The sequence below is a fragment of the Dasypus novemcinctus genome, chromosome 3, assembly GCF_030445035.2.
Source record: "Dasypus novemcinctus isolate mDasNov1 chromosome 3, mDasNov1.1.hap2, whole genome shotgun sequence".
In the NCBI taxonomy this organism is placed as follows: domain Eukaryota; kingdom Metazoa; phylum Chordata; class Mammalia; order Cingulata; family Dasypodidae; genus Dasypus; species Dasypus novemcinctus.
In genome coordinates, this window is record NC_080675.1 from 97,666,666 (window position 1) to 97,681,026 (window position 14,361).

The window sequence follows — 14,361 nt, forward strand, 5'->3', positions numbered from 1 at the left end:
TATAATGACATGAACCCAGGCATATATACCACCTACATTTTTAAGGAATGCTAGATCTTTAAGGTGTACTGTGTTCCCCTTCATCCCATTCTTTTCTTCCCCCCTCAAAGGGACATCCCTATCCTGATTTTATGCTTTTGCTGAAGTTGCCTCAATCTTCTGTTGATTGCAGGAAATGTGTTCTTTAGTATATTACACAGGAAAATCTTCTAAGCAAAATACTCTCTGGGTTAGTGCATGTTTAAAACTGTTTTCTATATGATCTCAACACTTGATGTACAACTTGGCCTTTGGAAAAATTGAATTTCTTGAAAATATTGTTCTAATCTTTCATAATTTTTATGTTGTTATTGAAAGAAGTCTGATGTTAAGTCACCTTACCCACTTTGGGAGTAACTTCCTTACTTCCTTACTTTACTAGCACGAAGGATATTTCTTTATATTTAAAGACCTGCACTTTAAAGAGGCTAGGGCTCAGAGTTAACCATTCTGGGAATGGTTACCATTGACTTTACTGCAGTGGTAAATCATAAATAGCTGATTACAATTACATTAATCAGGGAGATTGCCGTCAGCGTGAGTGACACTTAACTCAATCAGTTGAATGCCTTAAAAGGGGAAGTGATTCCAGCATTGAGAGAGAATTTCCCAGGTTATCTTGGACAGTCAACATCTCCCAGAACTTGTCAAGAACCTTCATTCGACTTTCATTAGAGCCCCTTGATGCAGCCTGCCTTTGGAACCTGGACATGTGCATCCCCATGGCTGCTTGGAGAGACTTATAAAATCGCACACTATTGACAGATATCTCTTTTTTATTCTGTTTCCTTAGAGAACCCTAACTAATACAGGCAGTTTTTCTTTGCTATTCAGTTTCTTTATTTTCAGGAAATAAAATTTAATAGATTTTAATATTTGTTTTTTTATACTTATATGAATATGACTATTCTGAAATAGGGTATCAAAAAACATCTTGAAAAGGAAGAAGAAAGAGGATTTCCACTGCCTGATTTCAAGGCTTATAACAAAAGTACAGTATTCATGATAATGTCAAATTGATGTAAGGATAGACAAATAGATCAATGGAACATTGTTAAATATATATATATACATTGAGCACATTTAGTAAATTGATTTTTGATAAAGAAACCAGTGCAATTCAGTGGGAGAGGAAAGCCTTTTAAACAAATGATACTAGAGCAGCTAAATTCATATGGAAAGTAATGAATTTGAATTTCTATTTCACTGCTGGATCACAGACCTACATATAATAACTAGAAATAAAAAGTCTGTATTAAAAAACATAGAAGATGTTGTCTAAAAAAATTGGGATAAACAATTTATTATACAGCACGAAAGAAGCAGTAATCATAAAAAGTTATAAATTGTACTTCAAAAATTAGAAATTACTGTTCATTAATTAAAATATAGCATTAAAATATTAATAAGCAAATACAAACTTGACCTCTCTTTCTCTCTTCCTCTCTCTACAGCTGTGTTAGTGAGGATTCTCTAGGGAAATAGAATGAACAGGAGGTATCTGTCAATAGTATGAGATTTTATGAGTCTCTCATGTGACCATGGAGATGTACAAGCCCAGGTTCCTCAGGTAGGTTGCAAACCATGGTCTCCAATGAAAGTCTGATGAAGGTCCTTGATGAGATTTTGGGAGATTTTGGCTGTCCAAAGACAAGCTGGGAAATTCTCTCTGAATGCTGAAATCACTTCCCCTTTTAAGGCATTCAACTGATTGGATAAAGTATCACTCATTGCTGAGGCCAATCTCCCTGATGGATGTAGATGTAATCAGCTATCTATGTAGTAAACTCACTGGTGACTAAAGTCCATGAATGTCCTTGTATTGCAATTAGCCCAGGGCTTACTTGATCAAACAACTGGGCACAATTATGTGGCTGAGTTCACACATTAGCCTAACCATCACAACAGCCAATTAAAAAATGGGCAAGATATTTGAACAGATATTTCAGAAAAGAAGAAGTCATACAACAGGTTGGTAAACTCACGAAAATGTACTCAACATCATTAATTATCAGGGAAAGGCAAATTAAAACCACAATTAGTTGTCATGTCACAACCAGAACAATTGCTATTATAAAGAATGGCACTAGCAAATGTTAGTGAAGGGGGGGAGGAGCAACTAGAAAGTTCACACAATGCTGCTGAGTATTTAAAATAGTTTAACCACTTTGAAAAACTGAACAGCAATTTCTTATATAGTTAAACATATTAATACATCTACCTTATGGCTCAACCACCCCATTTACTCTTCAGTGTTTAGCCAAGAAAATGAAAGCACATGCCCATAAAATGACTTATTTTGGAATATTCATAGACATTCATACTAAAACATGAAAAATGCAAATGTTCTTAAAATGATAAAAATGATTAAACCTTTGGATTATGTACATGAAATATTGTTCAGCAATAAAGAGGATAAACTGCAGATAGTGCAACAACATGTGTGAATCTTAAAAATACTATGTTTATTTAAAAAGCTAAGTACAAAAGAATATACACCATATGATTTTATTTTTATGAAATCTAAGGAAAGGTCAAACTAATCTATGATGTTAGGAATTAGGAAGTGGTTGCCACTATGGTGGTGGCGGCAGGTGATGGTCAAGGGACACAAAGCAACTTTATGGAGGGATGGAATATTATGTAACTTGTTTGGGGTAGAGGTAGCTCAATTGTATACTTTTGGCAAAGTTATCAGCTGAACGCTTAGATATGTGCATTTTAACAATATAAATTATGTTTTAATAAAAGTGAAAGAATTTATAATCACACTTGTTTGTATACACATATATTTTTTTGAAGGGCACAACAGAAAATAGTAGCTTTCTATTTTGAAGAAATGGACATATGGACAACTTGAGATGGGAAAGTGACTTACCATTGTCCACATTTATTTTAACTTTTTGATTCGTGACTGTTATCCATTCAAAAACTAAAATTTTGAAAACCAAGTGTGACAGTTTGAAGGTTTTTTTTAACCCCAAAAGATTATGTTCTTAAACTAATCCATTTTTGTGGTTGTAGTACCCTTTGATTGCATTAGATCATTTTTATTACATCACTTTCAATTAGATCACTTTAGATTTGATTGGACCACATCAATGAGGTGCGATACAATGCAGGTTAGGTCTCTGCTCTCTTGCTAGGCCTTATGTAAACTGAGAGCACAGAGAGAAAAGAGATCGAGAAAAAAGAGCTGCCATTTTGATCATTTGAGAGAGGAGAGGATCAGATAGGAGAGGACATGGCTAGCAGCCAAGCTGAGACATGAAGCAGCTCAAATCAGAAAGAAACAAGCCATATCCTGATCACTCACAGCTGGGCTTTGGGAGATGATGAGCCCTGAAGAGAAGGCAGGGTTCTTGGCAGAGATGGTCAGTCATCTTACCTCACCGTGTGGCAGGACACCAAGATCACCAGCAGCTAATTTTGGTGAGAAAGCATCTCTGATAATGCCTAGTTTTAGACATTTCATGGTCTTGGAACTGTATGCTTTTACCCTAACAAAAATTTCCCATTATAAAAGCCAACCCATTTCTGGTAATTTGCATTGGCAGCTCTGTGACAAAACAAGACAGCAACCATGTTCAAAGCAGAATGCCTAATTTCCAACCCTCACCCTTTCCATTTGCCCAGTGTGGCAGTTTGAGATTATAAATTCCAAAAGGAGAGATTGTTTGTAAACTGGTCCGTTTCTCTGGACATGATACCCTTTGATTGTATGAGATTCAACTGAGATGTCTTTGAATAAATTATATTAGGATTAGGCTTTGATTGAATCTCATCATTAGGGGGACTCAGTTTGAGTGCCCACTCCCCTTTGTGGCCTATATAAATGGACAATCAAGGAGACAAACAGAAGGAGATACACAGGCGAACACAGAAAAAGACACAGCAGAGGAGAGAACTTAGTTTTGATGCTGGAACCCCAGGGAGAAATGAGCCATTTGCCTGATAGTTTGCAGCCAAAGACATCAGAGCAGCTGAGCAGCAAAGGCCCGAGATACTAGGCAGACCCCCTTGCTTCAACGTGGCAACAGACCTTGGGAGAGAAAGTACAACTTTTGGCACCTTGAGTTGGATTCTTTAGGATCTTGTAATGCAAGTTTTTACCCAAAATAAATACCCTTTATAAAAGCCAACAGATTTCTGGTACTTTGCATCAGAACCTCTTTGGTTGACTAATACACCCACCAACCACACAGTTTTGTCTTTGAAAATCCTAAGCAACTTCCTCACTTTTCAGATCCAGTCCTCCCAAGTCTACTATCTCTCCAAAATAAATCTCAGATATAAAAATATTCCTCCATCTCCTCTTCTACCCACTAGCTTAAGCCACTGTCATCTCTTCAAATACTCCCTAAATGATATCTTTGCTTCCCCTCTTTGCTCATTTTTCACTCAATAGCTAGAATAATCTTAAAAAAACACAAATTAGATATTGGGGATCCTCTGCTTAAACATCTCATATAGAATAATGACCAATCACCAATTGGTCTATATCTGATGCCTACTTCTCCATCTTGCCTTACACTGTTTTTCCATTTGCCCCCTACTCTTTCACTCAATGACCTCTTTTCTGCTCCTTGAGGCATGTGCCTCTTTCTGTGTCAAGACCTTTGCACCAGCCCTTCCTTCAGATCTTCCTAATTCTAGTCATTCAGACTTTAGCTGAAATTTTACCTCCTCAGAAAGGCCCTTTCTGTCCAGCTCACCTGAAAAGCAGTCTATTCCTCCCAATCTCTCCAGCACATCACTGTTGTATTTTCATCATAATACTCATCTCTATATGAAATTTTCTCTCCAATGTGTTTGTCTGTCATTTGACTTCCTGAAATAGAATGTAAAATCCCCGAGAACAGAGACCTTGCTTGTTTTGTTCAGTGTTTGTTTTGTTCAGTGTTGCACGGCTCACTCTACAATACAGCCTGATTTTAGTGTTTAAGATAATAACTCTTTCCTGCAGGAATAAGGAGACTCCATTCTGAAGACTGGCTTAAATCATTAGATTAATTTCAGGTTAAATATTGTGTAAGCATTAGGAAATAAATTCCTTGATTATCTCTATAATTATGGAAAAAAAACTTTTTAAAAGACTTTGGTGGCATGATTTTAACCTACTGCACAATAGAGATGTTTCTCCACAAACACATCTGTACATATCTCTCATTCATTTCCTGTTTCTATTTTTAAATAACTTCTTTTAATTTGTTGGGTTTATTTTGCATATATGTTTTTTCAAAATATACATTTCTGTGCCTCTGTCTTTTGATGTCTTTTTGTTATTTTTCTATTATTTTGTATTTATATTTCTTATTCCAATTTTCCCTTCCTCCTTATATTTTTATCTTCATAATTTTTTGCACATCTTCCTCCCTCTCTTTTCCTCTTCCTTGTATGTTTTGATTCTCCTGTTTCTCTTTCTTTGAATTGGAAATACATTAGAACCAAATATATTTGATTATACATTGTTTCCATTTTTTATAAATTAAATATTTAAATTTAAAAAATACATAACACTGTTCTTTTAAAAATCTGCCCATTTTTAAATGCCTTCTACTTCCATGACTCTGAACTATTTTTCTTCTGTTTGAGTATATTTAAATAAGCAGTTTCCCCATCTTTGCTTTAGTGGTACACAGGAGATACTTATTTATAAAATGAATATAACAAAAGCCAAAATCACAATAGGATCCATTTAGGAAGACACCTTTACTTGAGGAATTAGTATGCCTTACAATAAATAGTTCTTTTCACTAAAAGGATTATGCTGGAGTCTTTATGAGTATTATTTTCTCTGTGACTATTGCTTTTGTCACCAGAAGTATGGTGAATATACTTACTACTAACTTGGACACTTATTTCCTTTCTTGATATATCAATGATTTCTCATCAATTATGTGATTTATTTTTCTTCTTTTGAATTGTACTGTAAAATACAAGGGAACTTCCCTTGGCTTTCTATCCACACAGCATAATAAACATGACTGTCATTACTTTATCTTTGCCAGTGACAGAATGTTGACTTTAGAACTCAGAAGTGTGTCATAGTAGTGCTTTATATGACATATATTTGAATAATTATACCTTACAAATTCCTAGTCTCTTTGACTGTATTTTGTTGGCATTCTAATATTTCCTACTGAAAGTGTTCTGCACCTTGTGGTAGCCTTCAAATTCCCAAAGTGCATTCTCCATTGCATCACAAATTGGTTGTGTATTTCAAACTGTAAAAGGCCCTTCTGTAAGAAGATATATTTAAGAATAAAGGCAGAAACATTCAGTTCTTGCTCCTTTGGGCAAGATCAGAAGATCTCTGCTGAGTGAGAGTTGCATTGGACTTTTAGAGAAGTGAACATTTTGTCATTACACATTTATAAGGAAGCAGAGGAAAGAAGAAATGGGAAAAAAATCCAAATCTTTAAATGAAACGTCTGCTATCATGGGATGAAATGGATAGAGGTCAGAATTAAATCAGAAAGAGGCTAATATATGAGGTCTGAATTTAGCAATATTGCAGTACTACACCTTTCTTAAGCATATAGATGTAGTTGTTCCTTATACATAGATTACTTAATAGTATGTACAAAGCTTTCTTAAAATAGCAATTATTTTCATACTTGTTAATACTGTCTCAAATTTATATTGGTATCAGTTCAATATTTAATGATGCTTTTTAACCTCAACCACATTTTTTAGAACATACAGAGACAAGTAATTCTATGTCAATGACTTACAAACTAGTTACCACTTCTATTTACCACTACTACTGTTAGTACCAAACAGACATCATATTTCTATTTTGAGGAAGTTTGGTAAATATATTTTTGCTAGTAGGATAGATTGATGAGAAATTTCTTTTGAACATAAAGTTAAATTATCCAGTTTTTACTAAGATCAGTTACAAACAGACCAAGTATTAGAGAATGGGAAGTAATTAAAAGGTGTTAGAGGGTACTTTTAGGGAGGACATGATTCAAGGAAAAAAATTGGGATTGAAAGGTGGATTAAATATTTTTGGTCTTTAAAATAATGTTAGAATGAAGGAAATTAGGAAGCATATACCATGTTCACTCTTGTTTCAAAATAAAACAATAGTGAGGCTTTTCATAATTAAATGAAAAGGCAAGTATAGCATTTAATAAAGCGAAATAAAGAAGAAGAGTGTGAAAAAAGATTTCAAACAAAAATATGGAGAAATCAAAGGGACAAAGAATATAAATAGGATGGAGAGATGCAAGAAAAAAGGACATAATTTGAGAAAAAATGAGGAGAGTGAAAAAAGAGAGAAGATAAAATAAGGAGGTGGAAGCCAAATTAAATTAGTATATAACTTAAGAAAATGAAATATCCAAATGGACTGAGAGTGAGAGGAAGCTAATGAAATAAAAATTAAAGAAGATGGCCTGAGAAATTATAAAGAAGAGAAATGGGAGAATTAGGCCCTGTGGATGGTGATCAAGTCTCCGAACACCAGCTCCACAAACAATAGCCTGGACTGGAAGCTGGAGCAGTGAACAGTGCAGCCTTTAGATGGCTTGTATGTCTGGACCTACTCTCTAGCATTGCCAACGTCAAATGACTATCAGCTACAATGGAAAGATAGGGTATTGGTAGTGGCGAGTATTTGGATTTCTATTCTATTCTGTCAAACCTCTGACAGGAGTTTTTCTTGAATATAGTTAGAAGAGAATGCTTTTCTCTGCAGAGATTTACATGCTTTTATTTTTGAAGGGAATTACTGCATTCTACCTAGAGGAATGCTCTTCTTTTTTTTTTCCTGTTTTTTTTATTTTATTTTATTTACTTTGTAATAATATTACATTAAAAATATATATATATGAGGTCCCATTGAACCCTACCTCCCCCACCCCACCTCTCCCCCCCTCAGCAACACTCCCTCCCATCATCATGACACAGCCATTGCATTTGGCAAGTATATCTTTGGGCACCCCCGCACCCCATGGTCAACGGTTCACACCATGGCCCACACTCTCCCCCATTCCATCCAGTGGGCCCTGTGAGGATTTACAATGTCCAGTGATTGCCCCTGAAGCACCATCCGGGGCAGCTCCATGTCCCAAAGACGCCTCCACCTCTCATCTCTTCCTGCCTTTCCCCATACCCATCAGCCATCATGTCCACTTTTCTCAATCCAATGCCACCTTTTCTATGTGGACATTGGATTGGTTATGTCCATTGCACCTCTATGTCAAGAGGAGGCTCAGATTCCACTTGGATGCTGGATGCAATCCTCCCACTTTCAGTTGTAATCACTCTAGGCTCCATGGTGTGGTGGTTGTCCTTCTTCAACTCCATCTTAGCTGAGTGTGGTGAGCCCGAGGAATGCTCTTCTAATCCATATTTATCTTTGGTGGCTGGATCTGTGATTAGCAGGATGTGAGACTCACAGGTACAGATGGGAAAATGGGATATGCAGTGAATCAAAGATGTTAGATGGTAATGAATCCCACGAGATAAGGAAAGAATAGGAGATCAGGGTGGATGATAGGAAATAAAACACAAGACAAATTGGAAGAGGCTGCAACTCTTAACCTCAGAGATACTTAAAAATTTTCTCAGAGCCTGTTTGAGTTTCCTTGTTGCTAAAGCAAATACCATGTAATGGGGTGGCTTAAACATGGGAAGTTTTTGGCTCAAGGTTTTGAGGCTAGAAAAAAATCCAAATCAAGGCCTCATCAAGGCAATTCTTCCCAGAGAATGGTGTTCTGGGCTGGCTCTGGCTATCTTTGGTCCTTGGCTCCTCTGTCACGTGGCAAGGCACATTGTGTCCTCTCCTGGCCTCTCTTTTCTCTTCTGGGTTCTGTTGACTTTCAGTTTATAGCTACTTCCTCTGTGGCTTTCCAATTGTTGAATTTCATTCTATTTATAAATGACTCCAGTAAGAAGATTAAGATTCATCTGATTGAGTTGGGTCACACTTTATATTTGAAGTAACCTCATCAAAAGGTCCTATTTACAATGGGTCCATATGTGCAGGAATAGATTAAGTTTAAAAACATGTTTCTCTCTGGTGATATATAACTCCAAATGACCACAGTGTCCTAATGACATACTCATTTTCCCAAAGAATGTAAAATAACTAACTGTACAATACTGTGAAAGATGAACACAATTGAGGAATAGGTAGAAAGGGAGTCCTTAATTTTCAAACAGCAGTCTTTATGCACAGAAGGAGTAATAAATGTTGAGGCCAGTAAATACTTGTATACAAACAAAAAATAAAAGAAAAAAGAGAATTGGATATAGGTAAATTTTTGTACTTCAGTTTTACTAAGGACGCAATGTATGTGTTTGTGTGTGTGTATGTGCCTGTGTGTTTGTATACATAGAGGATATAGGTATGTCTATGTCATTTAAAGATGCCTTTCATAATTTCCTCTTTGATTATACCAGGAATGTCTGTTGTTAATGAATCTATTTGGGTCTAGACAGAAAAAGCAGTTATTTTGATATTTTGAATAGAAAACCTTAAAATAACATTGTAAAGATTCCTGTGAGATCTTAGTTTGGAATTTATTGGTTCACTCTTCATCCATTTTTCCCTCTCTTCTCTATCCTTTGGTGTCCTCTTTTAATTAAAGTTGGTGGACCTCTCTTTCTTTTCTCTCTTTACCCCATAAATTCACAACACTCATTAAAACAGAAGTGTCATGCAACTGAAAGAATGTGAAATATTAACACTGAAGTGCTTTGTTGTTACAGCTCAAGAATAAGCTTTTAATATTCTTCTTACCAACAATAAAACAGTTTTGATCACATGCCATTAACATAGGTATATTTGTCGAAATATGTCACATGCTTAATTATGCCATGATTCTATATACCTTATACAATGTTAAATAATAGAAATTCAGAGAAGGGGATATAAACATATATGTATAGAAATTATGCTATTATTTTCCTAACAAAAAATCACTATGTACATCTCCTAGAATGAGCACACTCCCAATTTGGAGACACTGTACAGATAAGTTTCAGATCTTGATTTATCCAGAGTAACCAGGATTCTTTTTATTTATACCCTGTTAATGGGTTGATGCTCTATAGAGAAAAAGGAAATCTTTAGAGTAAGCATTTTCTTTTACATTTAGATAGACCTGCCTGCAGTACAATTTTCATACAGTAAGTGTAGGATTATTACATAGTTTAATAATGTTTGACAAATAAATGGACACATATAACCACTACAGTCAAGATGTGGACTATATCATCTTAAAAAGCTCCATCATTCTCATTTGTTGTCAATTAACCCCCACTCTAATTCCAAGAAAAATCTGAAAGCTTCGTTACAGGGGTTAATCTGAAAATTTTAATTGCCTTAAAGTCAGGTACAAATTCAGAACAGGGGATCCCAGAGTCTCACATCAGAGAATCATAAGATAAAAGCACAGGGTTGAAGTGGAAGAAAAGTATGGCTTCAGAACCAGGGTATTGAAAGTTATGAAATCTAGAAGAATGAAAGTAGAAGCAATTTCTTACCATATGGGAGAGTGACAATTTAACATGGATTTAGCATGTCTGCTTTTAGCTCTAGAGTATGGTCTAGATGAAAGAGATAGGCATAAACTCTCCTCGTTGATGTTCTGTATGCAGCGGAGATGGAGGGAGAGAACATCACAGTGGTGCCAGAATTCATCCTCCTTGGTTTGACTCAGTCTCGAGATGTCCAGCTCCTGGTCTTTGTGCTAGTTTTAATTTTCTACCTCATCATCCTCCCTGGAAATTTCCTCATCATTCTCACCATCACATCAGATCCTGGCCTCACAACCCCTCTCTACTTCTTCCTGGGTAACTTGGCCTTCCTGGATGCATCCTACTCCTTCATTGTGGCTCCCAGGATGCTGGTGGACTTCCTCTCTGAGAAGAAGGTCATCTCCTTCAGAAGCTGCATCACTCAGCTCTTTTTCTTGCACTTCCTGGGAGGAGGGGAGGGGTTACTTCTTGTTGTGATGGCCCTTGACCGCTACATCGCCATCTGTCGGCCATTACACTATTCAACTGTCATGAACCCTAGAACCTGCCAAGCATTGCTGTTGGCCCTATGGCTTGGGGGCTTTATTCACTCCATGACCCAGGTGGCCCTTATTCTCCGCTTGCCCTTCTGTGGCCCAAACCAGTTGGATAACTTCTTCTGTGATGTCCCACAGGTCATCAAGCTGGCCTGCACAGACACCTTTGTGGTGGAGCTCCTGATGATCTTCAACAATGGCTTGCTCATCCTCCTGTGCTTTCTGGGGCTCCTGGTCTCCTATGCAGTCATCCTTTGCCATGTACTTAGGTCCTCCTCTGAAGGGAAGAAAAAAGCCCTATCCACGTGCACTACTCATGTGATTATTATACTTCTCATGTTTGGACCTGCCATCTTCATTTACACTCGCCCCTTTAGGACCTTACCGGCTGACAAGGTGGTTTCCTTTTTCCACACAGTGATCTTTCCTTTGATGAACCCGGTGATTTATACCCTACGGAACCAGGAAGTAAAAGCTTCCATGAGGAGGTTATTGAGTCGGCATGTGGTCTGCTGAGTGGATTTTATAATGAGAAGTCAAGAAGTGTGGAGTTTTATTTAGCAAATAAATATTTTTCACTGAATTTCTCCTATTTGTCAGGTACTATTACAGGCATTGGGAAAGAGTTATGCCTAATAGAATAAACCTGGTATATTGAAACATATAAAGAAAAGCGGAGTGGTTGGAATATAATGAGTTGTGTGAGAAACTCAGGGCTTAAATTTTACTTCACCTTAAATGTCAAAACATGTATTTGAAGCTGTAAATCTTGAAATATCTGCAAATAAAGGCACCTGCTTCTACATAACAAAAAGTGGACTAAAAATAAATTGCCAGGGATATTTTAAAATATTTCATACTGAATAATTATAAATACACAATGTATCAACAACTTGGAATGGAGTTAAAGCAATGTTCATATAAAAATATATACCGTGATGCTTATATTAGAAAAGAAAGAATTTATAAAATCAAAGTTTCAAGTTTCTATCTCAAGAAGCTAGAAAAAGAAGAGCAAATTAATCTCTAAATAAGAATGAGGAAAGAAAAAGATGATAACAAAAACAATGAAATAGAATGTAGACAAACATTGGAGAAAATTTTAAAGCCAAAGTTTGGCACCTTGAAAAGGATAACCCAACTGATAAACCCTAGTGAGAATGATGAATTAAAAAAAGACAAAGACACAAATTACCAATATTAAGAATAACAGAAGGAATGCTCTCCAAATTCTAAAGAATATGAAATTCTAAAGAATAAGACACTATGAAAGATTTAATATGACAACAAATACTAAGCTTAGATAAGATTGACTAATTCCTTGAAAAACACAGCTACTTCTGATAGATCAAGATACAGAAAATGTGAAAAACAATATATTTTAGAGGAAATGAATTTGTAATAAAAAAGAACTGTGAACACTCCAGACCAAGATGGTGTAATTAGAAAATTCTCTCAGATATTTAAGGAATATAAAATACTAATTGTACCCACACTCATTCAGAAAATAGAGGAAAAGGTAACATTTCATAGGTTGTTTCATGAGTGCAACATTACCTTGATACCAAGATCTGATAAGGACATTAGAAGGAAAAGAAATCTTGGACAAACACACTCCATGAACTTACCTATTATGGTTTTAAAATTTTATTAAAAAATTTTTTTTTTACCTATTAAGTTTTAAAACAAGATATTATTAGCAAATTAATCATAGCAAAGTGCAAAGTTGGTTTAATATTTGAGAAATCAACCAATTTAATCATTACATTTATGGTGAAGTTGAAAAAATCATATGACCTAGTCTGTGGAGAAAGAAAAATCTAGATTTTGTCACTCATGCATGACTTTAAAATTTCTAAACACACTAGGTGTTAAAAGGGAACTTCTTTAGTCTAATGAAGGGCAGTAATGAAAAATGTACAGCTATTGTCATTATAAATAGTGAAATCATGAATGCTTTCTCTATAAGATCAGGAACAAGACAAGCTCTCAACATTTCCTTTTAGCCTTATACTAGCTGTACTAATCAGTGCAATAAAGTCTTTTTAAAAATATATTAATATTGGAAGAAAAGAAATAAAATCGTCTTTATTCATAAACAGCAAAGTTATATATGGAGAATATCCTATGATATCTTTAAAGATACTTCTAAAACTTATAAGCAATTTTATCAAGGTTGCAGGATACATAGTCAATATATAAAAAACAAATGGTGAGGATGTGAAGCAACTGCAACTCTTGTTTAAATGGGTAGTAAACTAGTACAACTCCTTTGGAAGACTGCATATTCTTATGAAGGTAAACATTACCAGCTCTTTTAACTATGAAATTCTACTCCTGTATATTTATCAAAGAGTAATGAAAAACTTGTCCAAGTATGTTCATTGCAGTATGTTTCATAACAACCCATCAGTGAAACAATCCAGAACTCATCAAGAGAATACTAATTGTGGTATGTTTCATACAAGGAGATTCCTCTGTGTGCAGCATTAAACAGAAAAAAAAAAACAAACAAAAAACGACAGAGACATGCAAACAATATAATGAAATCTCAAACATTATGTTAGGCAAAAATCTAGAAACAAGATTATCTATATGATTTCATTTATATAATGTTAAAAGCATGCAATATTCATCTATGGTGATGGAAAACAGAACACTGGTAGCAGCTCTTGGGTGTGGTGACAGAAAAGGGGATGAAGAAATTCCCTGGGTGACAAAAATATTTTATATATTATTAAGGTATTGATTATACACATTTGCTAAACATCTATCAAACTGTATATTTATATGTATAATTCTTCTCTATATAGTGTACCTCCATCAATAAAAATGTTTTTTTGATATCATTGTAAATGTCAGTTTTAAAATATTTAATATTCTATTTTGTTTTGCTAGTATATAGAAATACAATTGATTCTTCTATATTGACCTTGTGTCCTTAATAAAGTTAATTTTGCTCCTGTTTTTTTTTTCAATTTTAAAAAATTATCTTCTCTATGGACATCATACCTGTGAAAAATTGTTTATTCCTTTCCAAACTGTATGTCTTTTATTTTTTCAGTAGGATGTTGAATTAAAATGATGATGTGGACAATTTTTGGTTGTTCCCAAAGATGAAGTAAGCATTTAGTCCTTTACCATTAAATATGATATTAGCTATAACTGTTTCTAGGTGCCTTACACCAAGTTTGAGGAAATTGTCTGGTATTACTATTTTTCTCTGAGAATTAAAAAAAAATCATTAATTGATTTTTCCACATCTCTTGAGAATTTTCTTTTCTATTTT

At 35.1% G+C, this 14,361-nt stretch overlaps 1 protein-coding gene across 1 annotated transcript; it reads left to right on the top strand.

Annotated features, from left to right (window-relative positions):
* Positions 1-10,661: 10,661 nt before the first annotated feature.
* Positions 10,662-11,588, top strand: LOC101437763 (olfactory receptor 4N4C). The gene has a single exon (XM_012521286.2). The coding sequence runs from the start codon at positions 10,662-10,664 to the stop codon at positions 11,586-11,588; it is 927 nt and encodes a 308-aa protein (XP_012376740.1).
* Positions 11,589-14,361: the final 2,773 nt, after the last annotated feature.

Excerpts from the sequence above, each read along its gene's own strand:
- LOC101437763 (XM_012521286.2), top strand. The coding sequence starts at position 10,662 with ATGGAGGGAGAGAACATCACAGTGGTGCCAGAATTCATCCTCCTTGGT.